We start from the raw sequence: 23,714 nt of genomic DNA, 5'->3' as shown, positions 1-23,714 counted from the left end.
GAAAATAACTTTTGTAAAGAATAGCTTATTTGAAAATGGGGGGTTTTCAAAGTGGGCATAAGAAAGTTAAAAAGTTTAATACCAAAGTGAGAAGAGTGGAGGGGGGTTAATAAGTTTCCTTTTACTTTTGCAAGTGGTGGGGGCGACAGGAGCGTAATGCATTGTCCATGCGCGGAGCATGGGCTACAGGACACTAGCGGCTTTTTATGGCACACTTTGCACTTTGTCGTGAGGCATGATTGGGCGTGTTAAATTTTTCTAGATTAGATCTGGACCGTTGAACATGACTCATGTTGATCTTGATCAGTCGGTGTGATCATATGGTGATTGATCATGAGCTGATGCGATATAATCCACACAATTGCAATCATGTGTATCAATGGTCGAACTCAATCTGTTAAGTTCTAGACAGTAGGATCGGGACCAAACACGATGGAAAGTGGTGTGGAAAAATAGGTACTAAGAGTATTGAGGTTTAGACTGTGGATGATCATTTTGACTTTCTCCTTTTTACTGAGCTGGTGCCATAATCGAGCTTCCTTGATTATGAAGGTAGTGAAAGATTCTATCTAATATTGATGTATCATCACTTGGTCTCGAGGCATTCTATATGTTTAATTCATATTGTTTAATAAATTCTTTCATGTGAAGTGAAATAATAAAGCCCCTCTTTGTTTTGGTTTCCAACTTATCGGTGTTCATCTTTTTTACATGACTAAGGACATCCAAAAACTTTAGGTGTGTCAAAGACATAGCTTTATGTTAGTCCATATTTCATATTAAGTTTGAGGAACAGATTTAGTCGGGTATCCTATTGAGTATAGATGGGTAAATTGGAAAAGCTTACCATTGAAAAGATCATATCCAATAAAGTCTTGTTTTTAAGAAAGATAACTACATTCAGAGCAAAAAAGAGATTACAGATTCACATCAATGGGGAGAGAGGTTCCGGAGTAAACTAAGTCCCTCAATGCCCCCAGATTTAGAACAAAAGAAAGGAAACTATCGTTAATCATAGACATAAGCATCATGGTCAAACGCTTGTGCCTTACGCTCGTGCCTTGAACCTACGAAATGACATTTGAAGAATCCTCACCTACTTCTGACTTGCCTTCCATTTGATCCCTAAATAAGCTCATACCGCAGTGAAGAGCGCACAAACCTCGATTAAAGTCTTGTATCTTCTTTTAGAAACTCTATTAAATTGTGCTCCATTGAAGTCCATTGAGATCATAATCTATGTGATTTCAGTCACTGAACTTATCCGCGTGTGTGTGTGTGTGTGTGTGTGTGTGAGAGAGAGAGAGAGAGAGAGTACAACCCTGTAGGGTAAAAATACAGATTACAAGACCCTTCTGTGAAAACACAAATATTCTTATGTGATAATTAATGGACAAAAGAATACAATACTTCACAGATTTGAGTTTTAGCAGTCGGATGAAAGCTAGCTTCATCCGAAAAAACTGCTGTAAAATTTTCAATCAATGCATATTTAAATCATTTTAACTAATCAATCACTCTTCAATTCTCAGGAGGCTTCCATCTCGATCAATCCAAATCCTTGAAAGCTCAGAAGAACTCTTCCTTATAGGATTTCTAGCTAGTCTGGATATTATGTTGGATTGTAAGAATGGCTAGAATTATACCTGTTGTGGGAGCCAAACTTAACTCGTTTATTGGCGCCCATAAGTTCCACTAATGAGGGAAGAGGCCGAGGCACTGGCACATTCATCGATCTGTAAAGCTTCTTTAAGCTTGCACCTAAACTCCTCGATGATCCAATAAAAGATTTTTTCTCCACCCCGATTCCCTTATCGTTTGTTTTCTCAAACTCTACTCCAGCAACAATATCCTCTTTCAATGATGATAGTTGTTCTGCTGTCTTATTGGTAACTGACCAAAACTGATCAGTATTGATGGATGTAGCTTTCTTCTCTTCATGGATGATATTAGAATCTTGGAGACTCAGTTCTTCTCTGCAACAGATCTCCTCAGATTTTCCAATCTGTACTTCAGAAACACTAGCCTCTTGAAAGGATGATAATTGCCATTCTGTCTTATTTGTCTTATTTGTACCGGCTTGTGAAAGATCAGTGCCAATGGTAACATTCTTCTTCTCATCCTGCAACTGATTAGAATTTTGAAAACCAAGTCGTGCTCTTCCAAACAAGGTGATGGGTCTTTTGCTGGATGGGGGAGACAAATTCAAGCATAACTCTATATTGTCAACAGATAAATTTTTCAGTTCCAAATGGTTCAATTCTGAAGAAACCATTGGTGCAGCCACCATGGACTTGGCAACAGCGTTTTCTGAAATTGTACAAGTTTGTGACAAACTGCACTGTTGAGTGTTAATATCCATTAGTTTCCATAATGGGTCATCAGCAGTCACTTGAGCACTGAAACAGTGAGTCCTAACATAATCCAGCTCCATAGCCCTGCAACTAGGAGTTGTTGAAATGACCCGCTTGGGCTGGAGAAGGTCCAAGGCCCATTCCAATTCTTCTCTTGATGAGTGCATAGAGTAACAAACATGCCAAACACCAAATTGGTCTCTTTCTGCTTCTCTAAATCTTAGCTTACTACGCTTTTGAGTCTCTCCCTGAGTCTCTCCCTGCTCTTCACATGCATACCATTGTGCTGACGCGCGAATAAAGAGAGGCTCTGGTTGAAAATTTGCTCGAGCCTCAGCAAATCTTGCCTCTGCTCGCTCATATAGTCTTGGAAATCCTTGAAATACCTGCAACAAAAGCAAGGGAAAATGAAATAAAAAGTAGTCTGATCATGCCTAAGAGAAAGAAGTTTGTGCATACATGAAAACGAGATGATATATCGTCTGTCAGAATATGAGGAGCTGTGAGCATCAGAGTTTGAAAGCACTCTGCATTGTTATTCTTATCGACATATATCTTCGATCCGAATGTTTTAGATATTTCCACAAGTATCTCTTCCTGACCAAGAAGATCACAGGTAAGATAAACAATACTGGCATCTGGGTGCTTCCATATGCAATTGATCACCTGTAAGATTGAAATGTTACATGAGTTTGCTGTTATTTCATTTGAAATCACTGTAGAATATGTAGAACTAATTGAGAAAAGAAAAAGTGATTTTTGCTACAAACTCATAATTTGCAATGTAAATTTAAATAGTCATTTGAATCTTAATTAGCCAAACAGTTGGCATTCTAAACAGCAATTTTCATTAAATCCCCTGAAATCACTTTAATCAACAGTCATGTGTCACCAAATTTCTTGTCACATATTTGAGCTTTACAAGTCTTACATAGTGAACAACATTGGACAACAGTGGCAGTGGATTCAAGGGTTCCTAGGTATAACTAGTGTCAGAAAGATAAGATGGGTTACTCTATGCACTACAGGGTTGTAGGTAATCTTATGATACTACGACATCCTATTTTAAAAACAGTCAACTTGGTATCTTCACGATTCTAATTAGAGGATAACTTAGATGCACTGGAAAAATATAAGGGAGCACTCCTAACAGAAATCCATCTAGTGGTATCTTAGTTGCAAAGCGTATACTAGCTCTATTCTCTGGAAAATCCTAGGTTTCCATATCGTGAGTCAGGAAAGAGGAGCATGTTTGATGGAGGGGACCCTCGAACTCTTGAAATGATCTTCAGATTCCATTCTAGCCTGATCCTTCACATTGTGCCTCAGAAAAAACCAATGCCTTGGAATACACAGAGCATTTTAACACTTATGTGGTATTATATAATATCTGGCTGCAATCTTAGTTTTCATCACCAAAAAAAAAAAAAAAAAACAAAGAACCAATAGCCTAAATGAAACCTTCAATAGCACATAGTCCATTCATTTGCTTAAGCCATAGGGAAAAAAATTCCGTACTGTGTGTTGATACGATGGTCACCGACTCACCGTGCTAGTTGAGTGCGTATATGTTCCATAGTGATGACTAACATGACTTAAAAAATTGAAATGTTGATACATTGCTGGCATTATTCTTAAGCACTGAACTGAATACAAGCCCATTATGTACTACCACCGTGATTTTCCACATCATAACTTAGTGCACATATTTATACATTGCTCATTTCTGCATTACCAATGGCCTCCCTAGAGGCTTCAATGACTTAGATTCTCATTATTGTTTGGCTAATTCAAAATGCCTAATGATCAATTGAGAGCTAATCTGCAAACTACGTGGATTTTCAAGCCAAAACAAAAGAGGAAAATCGACTTATCAAACTAGGCCAGAGGAAGAAACTAATTGTACTAGCAAGGAGCAGAATTGTTGGGATAGCTTAAAGAATCTGTTATAACATGCTTAAATCCTACCATTAAAAAAATGCTTGAAGCCATCTGAGACTTCTTATTAAAGGCTACATCAACCCGACTATGGTTGAAGGAGCAACAGTTTACCTGTTGAATTGCTGAACTCTTGCTTGGCATCTTTAGGGGGCATCTACCGAATGTGCAATCCAGGAATAGATAATCAAGGGAAGAAATGTTTTCTCTCCCTCTCTTTGATAAATATTTCATAGGTAGACTTTGCAAACATTCGGGTGTGAGTCTGCAATCTCCAGTGTGCAGTATATTACCAAAATCACCTTCGAACAAGAACATGACAGCTCCTAAATTTATAAGATCAATGTCATATCAGTTTAGTTCTTGCTAGATCAATTTAATCATGAATGGAAAGAAAAGATAGAAAGCCATATTTAGCAGTAGATAAATGGAAGCAACTTACAGCAAAAAAAAAAAAAAGGCCAGACAAACAAACCTGCTACATTTTGTGCAACTAATAAGAGTTTCATCACAAAATAACATAACATTAACAAAAAAAGGACAATTAAGTCCTGCGGAGAGCACTGAATTAGAATGAGAGGTTCAGCACCACATCATTGCAAGGGTTACTCGCTCGATTCGCAGATTGGTCCGACTCGTAATTCACTTCTGACCCCGCATGATGTTTCCAACAATATATTTTCCTCAGCAATGATCTTGAATTCCCTTAGGCCACGTGTGGATACCCACAAGATTGAGATTTGGATTTCTCACATTTGGCAGTTGAGATCTGGATCTGGGTCAAATCCTTAAATTTCCAAATCAGCTACAGCGTTGAAAAAATATCTGATTTTCAATTCTGTTCTGCAAGACATTATTTGGAAATCCAAATTTGTGGCAAGTACCTTCCCTCCCTCCCTCCCCACATCATTGCAAGGGTTACTCGCTCGATTCGCAGATCGGTCCGACTCGTAATTCACTTCTGACCCCGCATGATGTTTCCAACAATATATTTCCTCCCTCCCTCGCTCCCCACATCATTGAAAGGGTTACTCGCTCGATTCGCAGATTGGTCCGACTCGTAATTCACTTCTGACCCCGCATGATGTTTCCAACAATATATTTTCCTCAGCAATGATCTTGAGTTCCCTTAGGCCATGTTTGGATACCCACAAGATTTAGATTTGGATTTCTCACATTTGGCAGTTGAGATCTGGATCTGGATCAAATCCTTAAATTTCCAAATCAGCTACAGCGGTGAAAAAATATCTGATTTTCAATTCTGTTCTGCAAGACATTATTTGGAAATCCAAATTTGTGGCAAGTACCTTCACTCTCTCCCTTGATGTATTTTGTATCCAGAGCTCAAATCCAAATACAAATACAAAAAGATGAGGGCCCTCCCTCTCTCTCTCGTATAACCTGAGGTGAAGATGATTGATGTATTTTGTATCCAAAGTTCAAATCCAAATACAAATACAAAAACCTGAGGTATCCAAACGTGGCCTTATTGAATTTGAAATACTCATTTATCAAGTTAAATAAGTCATAGAGGCCAGTAAACTAAAGTTGTAATAAACTATATCACAGTTGCGTGCTTCACAGCTTGGTTTGATAATTTTTAATTTCAGATACACCAAATGAAATAAAATTAAGAGAAGAAATAGTTGAACATTGAATCACGTGAAAAAAGAACATGAATCAATATCAAGTGTTAGGAAATCTTGAAGTATTTGCCTGGGAAATGTAAGGGCAAAGGTTAGAGAGTAGATGTTAAATAAGTGAAGGAAAGTAATAAGAAGTGCTTTTTTTTTAATGGTGAGATAAGAAGTGCTTTAAACACTAAAAAAAACTCTCAAGAGGCTTTAAAGGGAAGAAGTGAAAACTTGGGCATCATGTGACAACCATACAATAGCCATAGTATACATGATATGGGATGACATGCATTGCCAAGTCATCATGGCTGGCCATTATTGCCACATCATCAAAAGCATCAGCTGGCCATTATCTGTCCACAGCTCGCCATGAGCTTTCAATGACAGCTACCCATGTGTTGGAAAAATGTAGAAGTTGTGGAGTCTTGGAGGAAAGCTTAGACCTCTATAAGAAGAAGTCTTCGCTCCATGAGAGTGTTTTGAAGGATTCTTCGATGCCAGATGCTCAGTTCCCTACTTTGTTTGTGCATTCATATCAAAACAAGCCTTGTTTTAATAAGTTCAGTTCCTTCAGTCCTAAGACAGATAGATCTGAGATTTCTAGATTAGATCACAAGCAGAATTCTGTTCATCTATACGTTACTGATTTGGAAACGAGATCTCATTTGTAACTCAGAAACGTTTAGTTTTGAAGCCAGATCTAGTTCAGATCGATCATCAACTTGATCTAGTTATCACATCAAGATCAGATCTGCTCGTCCTCTAAATCTGTTGTTACTCGAGAACTAAATTGAGGTTCTGAAGACAGAGCTGTCCATGTCTTTCTAAGGTTATGAAATTTGCCATAATCAAGAACGGCTTTGTAACAATTTAGATCCAATAAGTTTCAAGAACCATTTCCACTTCACAATTACATTCAAATCGGAGATGAGTAGTTCCTATGGCCTTGAAGAATTCTTGGAAATTTCCAATCATGTTCGATCTTTGAAACTGTAACATATCCAAGATACATTCCAGTTATGTTTCAACTTGAATTCAAAAAGCATACTACATTTCCTTTTATAATAAAAAGATATGGCTACTAGGACAGACATTATTTTATCTTATTTCCTTGGTTTGCAGTATTGTTTTATAGTTTTACCATATTTCTTATACTTTTGGGTTGACTGTCTTGGTCGCCCTTTCTCCTCTTTAACAAAATTTTGCTACCATTCAAAAAAAAAAGGTTTTACCACATTTATATTCATCTTGGTCAAGTTAATTCTACATAATAAAACGCATCATATCAGTGCATGGATGTGTTTTAATTTTCAAGGCCCCTCTTCTTTTGTTTGACACAAAACAAGAATACATCTCTAAGTTACACAGATCAACACACTCATGATACCATAGACAGCTAAAACTGACAAGTAACATCTAATTTCTACCGTAGATATTAGAAGCCTTTACATGTCTACAACGACCTTGGGATTCTTTCACAAAACATATGAATCCTTCATAATATTTCCGCCTAGATTCCATGGATTTTTCTGAATGGTCAAAGTACATGTGTTGGATTCCGACACTCAATGGATTCCTTGCGAGACATCTGGATCTCTTTTATCTATTTTTTTATCACTAAAAATGCAAATTTATAATTAGCATAGGTTTTAAGTTTTATTCATACTAATAGTAAGCTTTTTAAATGGAAATAAAACATTACATTTACTTATCCTACTATTTTTCCAAAAATATTACCTGTTTTTTAATGACAAACAAATTATTAAAAGAGAAAAGACACCAAGATTGAGGAGGTCTCAAACTGAGGAAAAAGCAATAGAAAAAAAATGAACAAAACGAGAAAAAAAATACCAAGAAAAGAGAAGATCACAAGATATCATTAAGGAAATCAAAATTCATGATCTCATCACTGTCAATGCCTGAGTGAGCCAAGCTGCTTTGCATTGCAATTGATAAAGCACCAAATGTGCCCAAACTCTGTATCATGACCCAACCATTTCTTCCCAAGACCTGAAGAAAGAAGTCACAGAAGTGCCCCTAAAAAAAAGGAGGTGCGTCTCCCATTGGACGACTACAAAAAAAAAATATGCATATGAACCGGTGCACATTTCTCGATAACCCTTTAAAGTCTCATGTTTCATTCCTCCATTTTAACCATAGCAGCAAAGAAAAGATTCCGGGGAACTCTGTCTCTAGATTTCCAAGGAGGAAAGTCCCAAGCCTCAAAGAATTCTGTAGTATGACTAGGAAGAACCCAACTTAAACCGAACAACCCAAAAACAAAGAACCAAATCACAAGCATAAAAATACAGTGAATCAACAAAAGGCCAACCGACTCAACATTAACATGACGTAATGTGCAATAGTTAACTATAATCCTTTGTTTATGACGAAGATGCGCGACAGTGCATGTCACTAGGAGTGCGACGTTTCATGAAGTTTCATCTTTATATTCTATAATTTGCATATGTTTCCATATGTTCCGTGATTTTACAGGATTTGTACCGAAATTTTCAACCGAAACAGGAACGTTTCTGGTTCTGTGGCAACCGAAATTTAAAACCTTGGCTAGAGGTGGCAGATAAGTAGAGGATCGGAACAAGCATGAGTTAACATGACAAATTGATTTTAACCTAAAAGAATCAGATTACAGTTAAAGAAGTGCATACAAAGGCCCTGTTCGTTTGAGATTATGATAACCGATGGTGAGGCTCCCAACCGATTATTGGACTCAAATTACGTTAATTCTGTGTCCAATAATCAGTTGGGGGCCTCACCATCAGTTATCATAATCTCAAACAAACAGGTTATAAATGAACAGCTAAATGTTAAGCCAAACAAATTATTAACTTTAATTGCATTAGTTGTTCTCAGGGTATCATATGGTTATCATCAACAATTCGGAGCTAAATAGAACTATTATATGCTAATCAAACTCTGGCATGACTATGCAGATTTTTAAGACCATATGATTCCAACGTCTAAATGTAAATGAAATGTAAAAAATAAGGAAAATCATTGTAGAGAATGCAGATGAAAATAGCAATTCAGAAGACCTCACAACTTGGGATACTACTGTTCCTGTTTATCTCTATAGGCCTAACCAAGACAATAATAAAAGTTCAAAATATTTAATCCCAGGACCCCAAAAACAAGAATAGCATTCAAGAAAACCACATGTGAAAAGTATTGCAGAAGTTCTTGCAAACAAATGGCTAACTTCACTGAAAATGTAAAATACTGTAGTGTTTACATATAAAGCCGATCTTGGAAAAGATGATTAAAACAACCAGGGCACAACTGAAAAAGACAAAAACAAAATCCTTCCAATAGATTATACAAAATTAGCAGAGAAAGTCTAGATTCAAAAGTGAAAATATCATCACAATTTAAAACAACCTGAGTACAACTCATAGTTTATAAACAATCTATATGAATAAAATTCCCAATCTAACTTTAACCATAATCATATCATTCCTCTCTAAATTGTGGGAAGAAAAAAATTCCAGGAAAAAAAATTTCATCTGAAATGTTTTTGTTGAAATGCAAACAGAGCCCAAAAACAAACCACAAACTCAGAGTTTATAAACAATCTATAGGAATAATTTAATCAAAGAATGAGAAACTGGAAAACCCTAATCAATTTTTGCTTAGAGGGACCTTCAATTTCTGATAATACCCCTCTAAATTAACCATAACCATATCATTTCATTAACCATAACCATATCATTTCACTCTAAATAGTGGGGAAAAAAAGGGACCCACAAACTCAAAAGTTTATAAACAATCCATAGGAATAATTTAATAAAACAATGAGAAACTTAAAAACCCAGAAAGGAAAAAGAAGAACAAATACCAGGGCAATGATTAGCATCAAAGGCTGTAACAGAAAAGGGGCCATCTGGGTCATTGACAACTATAGATTGACCCACCTCAATATCCAAGAACAACGAATCATCGAGCTGTTAAAAATGATAAAGAAAAATAGAAAAGAAGATATTAAATGGGTGTCTGAAACATAGGAAAAAAATGAATAAAGATGAAAACCTGTGGGAATTGCTGAAGAAGCAAGTTTTCGGTGAGATGGGTAGTGTAGATTGGATATGAGAAATAAGAAGAGATTGCAGTGGAGTGGTCTTTGTGGGCATGGGTGAGGAAATGATGGCGTTTCCATTTGGATGAAGGGGTCCAGGTGTCTACAGAGAATGGTAGGCCTTTGGGCATCTCGATCGGCATATTGGGCAGAGAGAGATAGAGAGGGAGAGAGAGGGGAGGGGGCGCTTATTTCTCTTGTTTCCCTCGTATGCAAAATATGAAAAATTTGAGGCCCAAAAGAGGGGGCATCTATGCCACATGAAGACCCTTCATAGTCTTGGTCCCATGGTCCCACCGTAACCTACATCCCATTCTAGGGTTTTTCAGGCTTGAATGATCAAGGGCCTGGGATATAGGCGGCTTTATGGTTAGGGGTGTCAATGGAACAGACGGTCCGATGGATAGTCCGAATCCGAACAGTAATAGACAAGATCTAGGCACATTAGAAGGATCCATGGACATATTTTGGATCCTTTCGTAAGATCCGAAAAAGTTAAGATCGTGATTAAGACATGGCAGAAATATCCGATGGATAGTCATGATCTGAAGTCCTTTTACTAAAATACCCTCGAAATACTTCTTATAATACGTCTTGAAGGATGGGGGTGTTTTCATAAAAATGAAGTAAATATTGCTTAGCTTACGACTTTCCGCTTCCCCCTTTTCCAGACATCTTTTTTTCTTCCTTTCCTCAATCGGTTTTTCTTCCAGTAGACTTACCACTGACCCTCAACAAGGATTAGTTGCTAAAAAGTTTCATCGTCACGCACCCTCGAACGTTGGAGTTCTTTTCAATAATAAAATCTTATTCTTCATCAAAATCATGGGCTGTTATTAGATATAGTGACTAATTCTTTTCTGAATTGAGGAAGTTTTGGGGTTCATTTCAAATGAAAAAAGCTAAGATTTTTTGTTGTTTTGTAAGTAGCACCTACTAGGACACTCCGATGGACGGTCCGATTTGAAATGGATTAGAGCCGTGACAGAAGAAGTACGATCCGAAGAACACTCCGAATCCGATCCAACCGATAAGGGATTTAAATGGATCGTGACTAATACATAGGTGGATCCGATCCGAAGTGGATCCGTTAACACCTTTAAATCAATGGATCTTGATCACATAAACGAGACAGATGCGGGACTGAGAAATGACTTTTAGGATGCACGGGTATGTGAACTAATTTTGGAGTAAGTATTTAATAAGCATTTGTCAGCACCTATTCAAGGAAAAGGTTAAAGTTTTTTTTGTTTATAGGTAAGCTGCGGACCCCTACCATTATATTAAATAAGGAAGATGTTATATGGGGAACAAGACCTCTGTTCAATTTGGTTTGGATTTCAGAAAAGCTCATTTGGCTACAGAAAAGCTCGGTAGCCTTCCGAATTTGGTTTAGATTTGGCATGTCATTCCATGTATGGTTGCCAAAATAGTATTGGACTCCCTTGGATGTCTCCCATGTAATAATTACTTGTGTGATGATGTGGATTCTTTGTCCCCTCTAAAAGCAAATCCTTCCAAAACTAAAGAATTTTGGTTGAATTTTCTTGGGAATGATGCTCTCTTTCTCTCTCTTCCCTCTCTCTTTCATCTATCCCTATATTGGTAATGACACCCCTACTTATTCTCCTACTCTTCGACGCTACGCCGTGCTACCAAACACTACTTCACTATTCTCCGAGGTAATTCTAGACAAATCAAAATGCTTGTCTCCTCCGGTTTGACATCTTTTGACTTCATATTCCGCTTTTTTCCGAGCCACCCCGAGCAACCAAACGGAGCATAAGGAAAATGGCAGAAGAACTAAGTTCACGACACCCTTGAAGACAAACTAAAAACAAGCAAGAGAAAAGAGATACACGAGCTAGATTTGTGCACTTGGTGGGGCTTGGGACACTAGTGATCCCTAAGGCAAGACCCATGCTTAGGTGAAGCCATGTTTACTGTGATCCAGGAGGTCTATAATCTTCTGGCTATACTTCCGTATTCTCTGGCTTTTCCTCAACTCTAGAACCTTTGGGAGTTCTATTTTTCTTTGATAGAGGAGTTATATTTTCTTTTGTTGGGGGTGCTCTTCTTAGCCACCTTTCTGTTTTCCTTTTTCCTTTGGAGATTTTGCGATGAGTCTCCTTCGTGGGGATTAGAGTCCAATTGGAAGAATGATCCTTCCATATTCATGTTTCCTTCTTCAATGTGTAGAGTCCCTTCGTCCAGAGTATCTAAAGGAGAGAATCTATTTCCTTGACTCTTGAGGGGTTGTCTCTATGAAACTTCTACATGGGACTCTATTTGCTTCGGATTGACCTCCTTTGATGGTAAATTTTCTCTTGGGTCCATTTTTGCCTCTCCATTACTCACATGTGATTTTGTCCTCCACTTTTGCTTGATTTCTTTGGGATAGCCTTTGGATTGTTTTTCACAAACTTTAGGTTTAGGTTTCCAATCGTACTCAATTGGTTGAATGATGGTGCCAATTTTTATAGGTATTAAAGCCTTACATTTTTCAGCATTTGACACGGTACATGGGATTGTCTTTTTGCAACAATATATGCAAAAAAATCACAATGGGACTCACCTATTTGGATGATCTAAATAATTTCTTTGTCGTTTCCCGCCGTATATAGGCCCTGCCCCAAAAATCTTATCCATAGTATGATCCTAACCCTCCAGTACATTTAGTGTAAAATGGATGGCTTGTGAAGCTCCAAAATTGATTATATAGAAACACCCAAATATCAAAGGGCCAGGATCATCCTATGGAAAAGATTTCACTGCGACGTGGGCTCATTGTATTACAATGTTGCACCCCTACTACGGCATAGTGGGTGTAACCTTTTCTAGATCCTAACCATCTACTTGAAAGCATTTCTTTGGTTCTCTCGTGGCCCAAAAATCATACCATTAATCCAATCCTAACATCCAATAATATTTAATTTTTATGATTGAAGGTGGGTGATAACAACTACATACAATCAAGGGTTCACATTGAGCGGAAAAATGACTAAGAAGTGAGAGAAAATATAAAAAAGTAGAAGGGAGGTATTAGAGAATTCCCCCTTAGTAAATTGGTGGCCTATGTAGAGAGGAGTCTCATCCACATGATGTTGGGCACTCAAACACCTTACAATCTTAAAGTAATATCCAAAGAGGAAGAAGGAAAGAAAATAAAATACAAAATGGTCATACAATCCTATTCTAACCAAAAACCCATCTCCCTCCTCTAAAAAAGGAAAAAGAGAAGATAAGAGAGAAAAGGGGAAATGGCTTTAGAAGCTTGTGTTCTTCAAGTGACCACCATTGCTACTACTAGAGCTTGTAGTTTGCAGGCTCATCATCTTCCTTTCTCCTCGAAGGAGAAGACTAATTTGAAGACATGTAAAGGGTTGAAGAAGATTGGATTCACTCTCTCAACACAATCATCTTCATCTTCTTCATTTGCTTCTTCCATTCATCAAAGAGGTGGCCGAGGATCGCAAATCATCTGCAAGGCTCGGAATGCGACCGACGAAGGTAACCATTCATCACTTCTTTCTTATTTTTGTCTCGAATTTCAGATTAGTTTGTTTTAAAATTTTATTCTAACAAGAGTGTGAGGGTGTGTTTGGATTGCAGGAATTGTTAGAAAAGAAAAACTTGCAAAGAATTTCTTGTTTTTCCATTTTTGATATTTTCTTACACAATTGGAAACCAATAATATGAACCACCACAGTGGATCTTCATATTATTTCAGAAATATTTTGCAATCTAAACATGGACTAAATCATTGAAACCAAAAAAATCTTAAGAAAAACTTTTCCAGAAGAATTTTGTTTTTCCTGCAACCCAAACAGTCATCGACGATGGGCCACCCCAACTGGTGGTTCACTGAAGCCATTGTGGATCTGATTGTAATTATAACTGGTCAAGAGGTGGGCCCACGTTAGATGATCCAGCAAGTGAAAATCTCACCCATCCGATGATCCTAACCATCCAATCAATGCCTCAAGAAAAAAAAAATGACCCAATGGGTTTTGTACTTTATATTTGATGTTTAGGAATGTCCGGTTATTTATCATGATGGGCCTCATGATAACTGGGCCCACTTTTTAGGAATGTCCAATCAGCATTATTTCTCGTGATGCGACTCCTCTGCAACTGGGCCCACTTCTTTATCTTGTGGCCAGTCTGTGTACAGACCAATCCAATCTGTTGAGACTGTATTTCCATGATACTTCAAAGGAAAGATGGGGCCATAGATGTATGGTTTAAAGTGCAAACTCTAAACAACCCAAAACATTGGATATGCCTAACTCATTATAGAGCCCAGCCCAAGGTGCCTGTTTGGAAACCATGAAAAAATTCCATGAAATTTACAGAGAGAGAGAGATGAAATACCCAAGCTTAATAGGGGGAAAACAATAAAAACTGGGAGATTATTTCAGCACTACCACCGTGTTTTGATAAGATGAGCGAAGCATCTTATTGTTTAGAATTTTAAGGGCTGTGGGAAGAATATTACGGTTCTCAAAAAGCTCTTTTAGGCCTTTAAATACTCGCGCATCTTTATCAAACCATGGTAGGGCTGAAATCATTTCCCTAAAAACCATTAGTTCAAGAGGAACAACTATCTCCCACTACTACTTGGCAAAGTCAAAATTGAAGGAAAAACAAAGTGACTCTTGTATGAAACACTTCATAAGCATAGATTTTCATCAACCTTAACATCAACAGTTAGTTTTTATTTCTGCCATTATATGCAACAAAGTAGCAATTCTCATCTCCTTGGATCTAACTGAACTCATGGGAGGAAATCTGCAGTTCTAGTGGTGACAGATGCAAACTGGAAAAATCTCGTTATCGGAAATGAATCACCAGTTCTTGTAGAGTTTTGGGCTCCATGGTGTGGGCCTTGTCGAATGATCGCTCCTGTGATTGACGAATTAGCGAAAGAATATGCAGGAAAAATAGCTTGTTACAAGGTTAATACCGATGATTGCCCCAGCATCGCCACCGAGTATGGAATTCGAAGTATTCCAACTGTATTAGTGTTCAAGGATGGAGAGAAGAAGGAAAGTATAATTGGTGCAGTGCCAAAGTCTACCTTGACTACAACTATAGAGAAGTACTTGGAGGTGTAAGGGGGTGAACATGTTATTGTCATTAGTTAAGAATGTCATTGAGATGGAATTATAATGTGGTTTATGAATTCCTTTCTGTATAATTGGCATCAAGGTTATGTAATTTAAAAGTACAACCATGACTATCAATGTTCATGTACAATTCATTCATGGTTTACTTTGGTCCAATCGGAAATAAAATTCTACTTACTGATCAGTACATCTGTATGGTATGATTAGCAACTTACATGTAAGAGGAAATTGTTAGAATCTAATCAGATCATAATGCAGAAACCAATTGTAATTACCATTAGCCATGATGATCAGATTGACAATGCTCTTAAGATCTATGCCAGGGTCGAAACCAGGAATTCCCACACGGATCAAGGATCGATGGGGAATTTAATAGAGTCGCCACATAGGATAAAAGCCTAGGACCCTATGAAAGACTCTGTATGAGGCACGTCAACGTCCCTAAAAGAAGTGGGTCCATTCCTGATTACGAGTAGGGAATGTGTTAGGCACCCCACACTTGCCCTGAAAGTTTCCAGTCTCTATGCCGATTTTGATGATTTTAGGAAATTTAGTAAAAAACACTAGAGAATTAAGAATTGACAATACACAAGTTATAATTGACATTAGGCATCTCCAATTAACATTATGATCTGCTAGACAAACTTCCCCCAATCAGATAAGTGATCGAGATCCAATAGGCTAAGATAGGTAATGAGTGACCGATCGGGTCAAGTTTATTCAAAAGGATGGAACATCCACCCAAATCATGACAAAACCATATCTAATCGTCCATCTACAAAAATAATAAAGAAACGGAACAAATTAAGATAAAAATAAGCGAAAGAACATATTTTAGCCATTCTCTTCGATTGGCCACCACTATGGTCGGTGCGATCGAAAGTACGTCTATCCTTAGTGGTGGATGAGAGAGTAGGAGGATCTCAGGCCCTCAAAATACCCAAATGATAAAGGTGGTTTGCATGGGAGGGGTGGCAATGGGATTTTCCAAGGAAAATCCATGGATTTTGAGGGCCTGAGATCCTCCTAAGGTCCTTGAGTGGTAAACCTCATTCTCAGCCCTCTCATATTGATAAAAATACATTCAAAATGCGCCCCCCCCCCCCCCCAAATAATAATAATAATAATAATAATAAAATAAAAAAATTTGGAGGTTTTTTTTTTCACATTTTTAATTTAACAGATCCTTAAAGTATCATTAACAGATAAATTAGAAGGGAAAATGCTTTGATTAAATTCCCTAATATTTGGAATCTTCTTACAATTTTCAATGGAAAATCCAAATAATTCAAGGGATGAATTTTTGCTAATTTACTTGGCTTTCCCTTAATGGGGAATTAACCAAACACTTATCCCTCCCAGTCCTCTATAAATGAGGGGGGAAAGAGAGAGTGTTGATTTAATTAAGTTTAATTAGCTTAATTAAGCCAATTAGGGCCAAGTTAAGCTAATTAAGCCCAATTAAATTAAGGAAAATTAAAAAACAAATTAATTTTTCTATCAAAATTAATCTTAAAACCCGTAATTGAACTAACCGAATTTTTCTAATTTTTTTCTAATTTTTACCTAATTTTATTAATTTTTACCTAATTATCAGTAATTAACCTAGATTAATTCCTTATTAATCCCAATTCAGGGATTAATTAGTGGAGGAGACCTCGGGACGTTAGGGCATGATTAGCCCTAATCCCCATGGCTTCCCCCCTAATTACTACCCTAGGCTAAGAAATTAAAGCAAAATAAGACACTAAACACCTGGAAAGAAGATTTTGCGCCTCGCCTTTTTCGCGAAGACTGCCGACTGGACCCACTACACTCCTCAGGGCCCCCCACCATGAAAAATTTAAACTTAGGCCAACCAAAGAGGGCTTGTGGCCTTACTAAGGCATGAAAATTTTTAACTTATCAAAAACACGCCAAACAGATGAGATTTGATGCCTAAAAAGTAGGCTACAAATAAAATGAAGAAAATAGAAGATAAATAATAAAAAATGAATGCCCATGTCTGTGGCCCATGCTCGAGTCTCCACTATCAGTCTCGTCCACATCTGCGCTTGTAAACCTTGAATTCTTTTGCATTATTGTTGTCCCCATCACATATGCAAACAGGAGCGTACTTAATCCGATTTTCATTAATTTTTGCCACACTATAACATGTTTGAATAAACAAAACAAATCAATCCTATAGACATGAATTTGGATTCATAAACAAGAATTTAAAATCGGATTTTCATGAGGGAAAACTCCCACACAAACTCATAAGTCACGTACCAATGGTTCAAACAAAAGATCTCCATACACTCCTCTAAGTTTATCCTTCCAAATCACCTATAATCCAGGTAATATTTAATTTTAGAAGATTGGTGCACTTTTATAATATAATTTATGTAGGTGTATTCTTGCTACAATGGTGCTGCCTGTTTTTAAGGCCAATTTTTTGACTACTAGATGGCAGAACTCGGAGAAATGATAAATTGGAAAGTTGTAGCCCTTTCCGAGTATTTCCAATAATTATAAGTAAGAATAATTTGAAAAGTTATGGTCATTTTAGTGGGTTGTGCCTGTTAATTCCTATTCTAGTTAGGTCTGTCGGCAATCAATGATTTCTCCCCTCAAACATAATTACAACTTTTATATATTAATCCCCTTTTTAGGTTCAAAAAGGTCTTTTGGGTTCAAATAACTCTAAAAGATCATTGATACTTGAAAAGAAAATTTCTCCAACTCTTTCTTGATTCACAAATTAAATTTTCTCTATTCTTTTTCATGTAAAAATGATTTTCCTATTGATTAATTTTACAAAACCTTCAAGATCAGTTATAATCCTTATTAGTTTCAATCCTCCAACTCCCAACCTAGCCCACGAATTCACGAAAATCCATGGGGTTGGGGTTGGGGTTGGGTCGGGCAATAATAAATCTCCCAATATAACATCGATCCGAGAGTAAATCTCGTTTTCTCTTATTTATTTGATTGTAACTTCTAATTTGGAGTAGATTATTAAGATCAAAACAATAAATTTAATTGATCTTACATACCTCTTGGGAAAGAAAACTAGTTTCTCTTTCTCTAACTTCAAGTTTCCAACATTTTTTCTTTGTTTCTTTTTAGAGTAGAAGTTCTACACGTTTTGCTTTAGAGTGCATTTATAAATTTTCATTAAGAGTCCCACCAATTTATAATTCTCGTGAATCCTAATCTAATTAGACTAGGAAACTTTCCCACAATTAGTTTTTCTATTACATGATCTTTAATTGGACTCTTGTCTAATTTTCCAACTTAGGATGAAAACGCCCCCACGCTTGGGACTTGTGCTGCCTTTAAAAAAAAATGGGGACGTTTCAACGCGACTTTTGGGAGTCTTTTTAAGGTGTCATTTTGGGTTGGAGCTACGAAGAGAAAGTTTTCTCTTTGATTTCTTCTCCTCTTCTACCTGCTGATTGTTGCTATTAAGAAGTTTTTGGGTCATTTTTCATTTATGATCAAAGTTGCATAAGCGTATTCGCCAGGCATCCGGGTAGAGTGAGGACACACCCCTTGAAGCGAAGTTGTTGAATCCTAGAGACACACGGCAAGAGATCCAATCTGCACCACAATTCGTTGTATTGGGTGGGGGGGGGGGGGGGGGGGCACTTGTTTCAAGGACAACGAATTAAGATTCATGCCTCACAGATAAGTTTCTCTCACTATTACTTGGTTACTATTTTGTTTCTACATATTAGATTTACTGCATCATTTTTAGATTCATATCCAGTTTTTGCAGTACCATCAGATTCATCTTGAAAAAAGGTATGATCCGAAATTTCCCCTTCAAGGAAAACAACATTCCCGGAGTCTAAACTCTGGGACCTCCAACGTTTGTTCTCTGAGTGCAGGATGAGCATGGATTGAAGCATTATTCGAGCACATCCGACCGGAGCAGATTTCAACACCGGCAGACCATCAACTACTTTCTCTATATATCTGTTGATTGTTGTCATTGCTAACTTAAGCATCAGAGTGCCTCCCAAAGTCCAAAACTCTAGGTGGCTTTTTGACTGTTCGCTCGTGTGCGCAGGTAGTTCATCTTCCTCGGGAACCATCTCAGCCTCACCCAGATTGCAACGGCAACAATGCACTCCGGGAAAAGATTAAGGCCATGTTCATTTCAGATTGTGACAACCGATTGTGAGCTGCAAATTGATTACTGGACTGATTTTTTAATGTTGAGTCCAATAATAGGTTTGTGGATCACAATCTGTTGTCACAATCTAAAAAACTTCGAACAAGGCCTAAAAAAGTTGGAACAGGGTGAACTTAAACCTGATCTGATCTCCAATTGACAGCCCGGTAGATGATGGTTTCAGATCATGCAGATGTAATGATTGTGGGATCAGGTGAAGCTTGGCGTCCCAAAATCACCATTTGGTAGAAATTATTTGGATTGGAGGCTACGTCGAGTGGAGTAGCTTAATGTCCACTCTTGGGTTCGTGAGAGAGTAAAAATAAAAATAAAAAATGAAAGCCCGCAGGGTAGTGATATCGGAACAACCATGTTTTAATAATGGGACAAACTCAGCTTGTCTTTTCTTTTAAAATTAGCTTGTAACAGCTTTTTGGGAACCGTAATAACCTTATAAAAACTCGTATGAGATATTAAAAAGTATAGTGGGCCCACTTCATAGGATGACCCAAACCGTTTATTTGTCCGGCCACAACACATATAAGCTGTACGAGGTAAATCATTGCCATAGGATGATCCCAACCCTCCAATCTATAACTCTGTTTGGCTGCTGGGTTTTTTTTGTTCTTAGGAGTTTTGTGGGAGAGTAAGTTAAATTTTGGTCCCATCCCATGTTTGGTTGCCTTTTAGCACTAAGTTTATTTTAATCCCACTCTTGTAATGATTATTTGTGGGGTGAATTTTTTAATCCCACTTTTGCAATGATTGCCTTTTCATCCCATCCCAAGATAACCCCTGGAACAAAAATAAACTCAGGAACCAAAAATAAGCTTGAGAAGAATTTTTTTCTACCCAACAGTTCAAGCAACCAAACAAAGGTTTTTTTCCTTTCCTACCATATCTCCCAGGGTATTTTTTTCTCCCACATAACCAAACATGGGATTTTTATTTTACCAGGATACTTCCAGGACTTCTTTTTTTCCCACCTATCTCCCAGGGTATTTTTTTCTCCCACATAACTCCCGGGAACAAAAAAAAACCTGGCAACCATACAGAGCAAAGGGTTTCTATATTGTGCAGTCCTTCTACAAATTGGAGGGTTAGAATCATCGAATGGAAACGATTTTTGGGCTACAGCCTATTTATGTCATGGCCGGACAAATGAACGGTTTGGATCACCCTATTAAGTGGGCCCCACTGTACTTTTTAAAAAATACTGGGGTTTACAGTATTGTGCTGTGTGCTGATATCATTTCCCAAGCAGCCTATCATATACACTCGTGGGAGCATATACGCATCAGGAGTAAGTTAGCATATTTCTAAGGGCAATGATAAATTCGTACCCCTGTAATAATATGAAAAAGCATTAAAATCTGCTACATAATTCATTTTACAGTGGTGTGAATTATCCTAGAGGGGTGCGAAATTTTCAACAGCTATTTCTAATTACTTAATATTTATTTGTCTGGTGAGAGACCCTGCATTCTTCCCTGTTTAGCCAACAACAACGACGACGACAACAAAGAAGAACAAAGAAAACAAAATCGGTGCATTTCATCTCTCTCTCTCTCTCCGGAAATTTTAAGTTCCTGTCAAAGATTAGGGTTTTTAGGGTTGTTTCAAGGAGCCGATTTCGATCAAAAATGGCGATGTTGTTAGGGTTAGGGTTATTAATCTGAAGTTTCTGCTGAATGATTTGAATTCACGAGTTTTTGTATCTGAAAAAACCTAGGGCTACCTCTCTTGGATCCGATTCGCATTACTAATGTTCTCATTTCAAAGCGGAGGATCCTTTTGAAATTCTCCCGAAAACTAGGGTTTCACCGGGTTCGGTTCTAGCTTCCTAGGGTTTCTATGATTTTCTATTGGGGAAAACTAGGGTTTGTTCTAGTTTCCTAGGGTTTTTATGATGTTCGATTGGCGAAAACTAGGGTTTCACCGTATTCGGTTCTAGTTTCCTAGGATTTGTATGATGTTCGATTGGAGAAAACTAGGGTTTCACAGGATTCGATTCTAGTTTCCTAGGGTTTCTATGATGTTCAATTGGCGAAAACTAGGGTTTCACCGGATTCGATTCTACTTTCCTAGGTTTTCTATGATGTTCAATTGACGATGGTGCGGCTTTTGGGATTGAGTCGTGGGGAATCGGATGAAGTGCCTCGTGAGATCACGCGCTCGGCTCCTACCAGCGAGAGTGGCGAGAATGGTTGGCTCATTAGGTTTTTTGACTCTGCTTTCTTCTGTGAGTGGATTGCTGTTAGCTATCTGTACAAGCATGACCATCCTGGTGTTAGGGATTACCTATGTAATCGAATGTACACGCTGCCCCTTTCGGGCATTGAAAGCTACCTTTTCCAAATTTGTTACATGATGGTCCACAAACCGAGCCCATCGCTCGATAAGTTTGTAATCGATATGTGCTCGAAATCACTTCAAATTGCTTTGAAGGTGCATTGGTTCTTGATGGCGGAACTCGAGGATTCGGATGATAATGAGGGTATCAGTAGAATTCAAGAGAAGTGCCAGATAGCAGCGACATTGATGGGTGAGTGGGCCCCCCTTGTTAGGCAGCAGAACCCACCCGCGAGCCCTGGTAGCAAAAACCCAATGCTCAATAAGATACTCTCATCGAAGCAGCGGTTGCTTTCGTTGACGTCCTCCCCGCCGACCCAACGGTCTTCATCCTTCTCGACATCCTCTGGAAACAACATTTTGCAGGAGGGTAATAATAAGCTCTCCCCCGAGGAGAACAAACTATTTAAAAAGTTCATCCCAGGGCCAAAAGTCCGTGATGCACTTTTCTTTAGGAAATCCGTGGAGAAAGATGACAGGAAATCCGTGGAGAAAGATGACGATGACTCGGAGAAGGATGGGTTCTTCCGGAGGCTTCTTAGAGACAGTAGAGACGAGGAGGAGGAGTTGACATCAAGCTCGGAGGGTTTTTTCAAGCGATTGTTCCGTGATAGTAAAAATGATTCCGACGATAAGAGGGGTTCGAAATCAGGAGAAGATGATGAGAAAGAGGGGTTCTTCCGTAAACTTTTTAAGGAGAAACATGAGGAGAAGAAAGATGGACATGATAGAACCGATGATGTTGATAACGGCAATGTGAGCGTTGGGGCCACCGACGATAAGAGGGGTTCGAAATCAGGAGAAGATGATGAGAAAGAGGGGTTCTTCCGTAAACTTTTTAAGGAGAAACATGAGGAGAAGAAAGATGGACATGATAGAACTGATGATGATGATAAGGGCAATGTGAGCGTTGGGGCCACCGACGATAAGAGGGGGTTGAAATCACGAGAAGATGATGATAAAGAGGGGTTCTTCCGTAAACTTTTTAAGGAGAAACATGAGGAGAAGAAAGATGGACATGATAGAACCGATGATGATGATAAGGGCAATGTGAGCATTGGGGAAGAGGAGCCTTCAGAATTTTTGTCATTCCGTAGGTTGTTTCGTGTGCACCCTGAAGACACCAAGACTACGACGACAAATGAAATTGGTAACCCTAGCAGTCCATTTGAAAGTAGCCCGGGAACAGAGAATTTTTTCCGTAGGCTGTTTCGAGACCGTGACCAGTCTGTTGAAGATTCAGAATTGTTTGGTTCAAAGAAACAGAAAGAGGTCAGTATATAATTTATTAAAATATTGTTTCATTTGTTTGGTGATAGTGGTACTTATGGGACTTATTTGCATTTTTTTATTTTCCTTGATATGGTTGTCATCTTTGGGGTATTTACTTTCTTAAATGCTTGTTGGTTGTTGTTACGCAATAAGCTGTTGGTTCGATTATTCCTGATCAATTATGGATAAGCTTACTCGAATTAGATGTTTCTAAAACTCCTAGTTATCTTATCATTTCATGTTAATTTTAGCTTGGAAACAGCTCTTTCTGAATGCTTTCTCAATTTCTTGTGCTTGCTTCGGCGGGCATCCTTGTTCATATTGCTCACAATCCTGTGTAGTCATTTTTTTGCAAGTCATCCTAGCTTGTTTCATGCACTCTGTTTTCTGTGTAAATAGAAGAAAGATGCAAATTATTTTTAGTTAATGCACTTTTGTAGGTCATCTATTGGATTTTTCAGTTCATTAAAGACATTTTCCCAAGTTCCAGATCACAATCCGATTGTTGTATCAAGCTGAAATTTAGATATGCTTGGTTGACTTTGGTCTAAGAAAAAGCTTAAAGTTTCACGACAATCTGGCTGTTAGATCAAGACTTTGATCAATTGAATGAAACTGATGGCATGAAATCAAAATCCACATGACAAAAAGTGCAAGACTTTTAGCAAGAAGGGGTGAATAAATTGGAAGCTCGAGACGATTATATGATTGAATATTCGAATGACAGTGATTGAAAGAATAGAACTTACTTAAGAAAGGATAGGAGTTAAGGCATCACAC

General features: G+C 37.9%; 3 protein-coding genes across 3 annotated transcripts in view; 2 read left to right on the top strand and 1 right to left on the bottom strand.

Moving 5' to 3' along the window:
- Positions 1-1,325: 1,325 nt before the first annotated feature.
- LOC143857839 (DNA repair metallo-beta-lactamase family protein) lies at positions 1,326-10,321 on the bottom strand. The gene is made up of 5 exons (XM_077368357.1): positions 9,974-10,321; positions 9,783-9,888; positions 4,407-4,618; positions 2,814-3,020; positions 1,326-2,740 (listed from the first exon to the last, which is right to left on the bottom strand). Exons 1-5 carry the CDS (start codon positions 10,160-10,162, stop codon positions 1,613-1,615), a joined length of 1,842 nt encoding a protein of 613 aa, XP_077224472.1. The 5' UTR covers positions 10,163-10,321; the 3' UTR covers positions 1,326-1,612.
- A 2,848-nt stretch (positions 10,322-13,169) lies between these two features.
- On the top strand, positions 13,170-15,335 carry LOC143857881 (thioredoxin-like). Its single transcript, XM_077368408.1, has 2 exons — positions 13,170-13,529; positions 14,817-15,335. Exons 1-2 carry the CDS (start codon positions 13,280-13,282, stop codon positions 15,134-15,136), a joined length of 570 nt encoding a protein of 189 aa, XP_077224523.1. The 5' UTR covers positions 13,170-13,279; the 3' UTR covers positions 15,137-15,335.
- A 5,453-nt stretch (positions 15,336-20,788) lies between these two features.
- Positions 20,789-23,714, top strand: part of LOC143857706 (phosphatidylinositol 4-kinase beta 1-like) — a 70,612-nt gene continuing 67,686 nt past the window's right edge. The window contains exon 1 of the mRNA XM_077368154.1: positions 20,789-22,934. Coding sequence (XP_077224269.1) covers positions 21,423-22,934 — 1,512 coding nt within the window. The 5' untranslated portion in view covers positions 20,789-21,422. The remainder of the gene's footprint in view (positions 22,935-23,714) is intronic.

The sequence above is a fragment of the Tasmannia lanceolata genome, unplaced genomic scaffold (genome assembly GCF_043159265.1).
Source record: "Tasmannia lanceolata isolate RefF3 unplaced genomic scaffold, GAP_Taslan_0.1 ptg000025l, whole genome shotgun sequence".
NCBI classification, from domain to species: domain Eukaryota; kingdom Viridiplantae; phylum Streptophyta; class Magnoliopsida; order Canellales; family Winteraceae; genus Tasmannia; species Tasmannia lanceolata.
This window is presented reverse-complemented; position numbering and strand designations above follow the sequence as displayed.

Bases quoted from the DNA above. Each gene is read 5' to 3' on its own strand.
- LOC143857839 (XM_077368357.1), bottom strand. From the start codon at position 10,162: ATGCCGATCGAGATGCCCAAAGGCCTACCATTCTCTGTAGACACCTGG. The intron at 4,619-9,782 runs GTATTTGTTCTT...TTATAAATTTAG, and splicing joins TGATGCTAATCATTGCCCTG to GAGCTGTCATGTTCTTGTTC. The intron at 2,741-2,813 runs GTATGCACAAAC...CTTTTGTTGCAG, and splicing joins ATATATCATCTCGTTTTCAT to GTATTTCAAGGATTTCCAAG.
- LOC143857881 (XM_077368408.1), top strand. From the start codon at position 13,280: ATGGCTTTAGAAGCTTGTGTTCTTCAAGTGACCACCATTGCTACTACT. The intron at 13,530-14,816 runs GTAACCATTCAT...GGAAATCTGCAG, and splicing joins TCGGAATGCGACCGACGAAG to TTCTAGTGGTGACAGATGCA.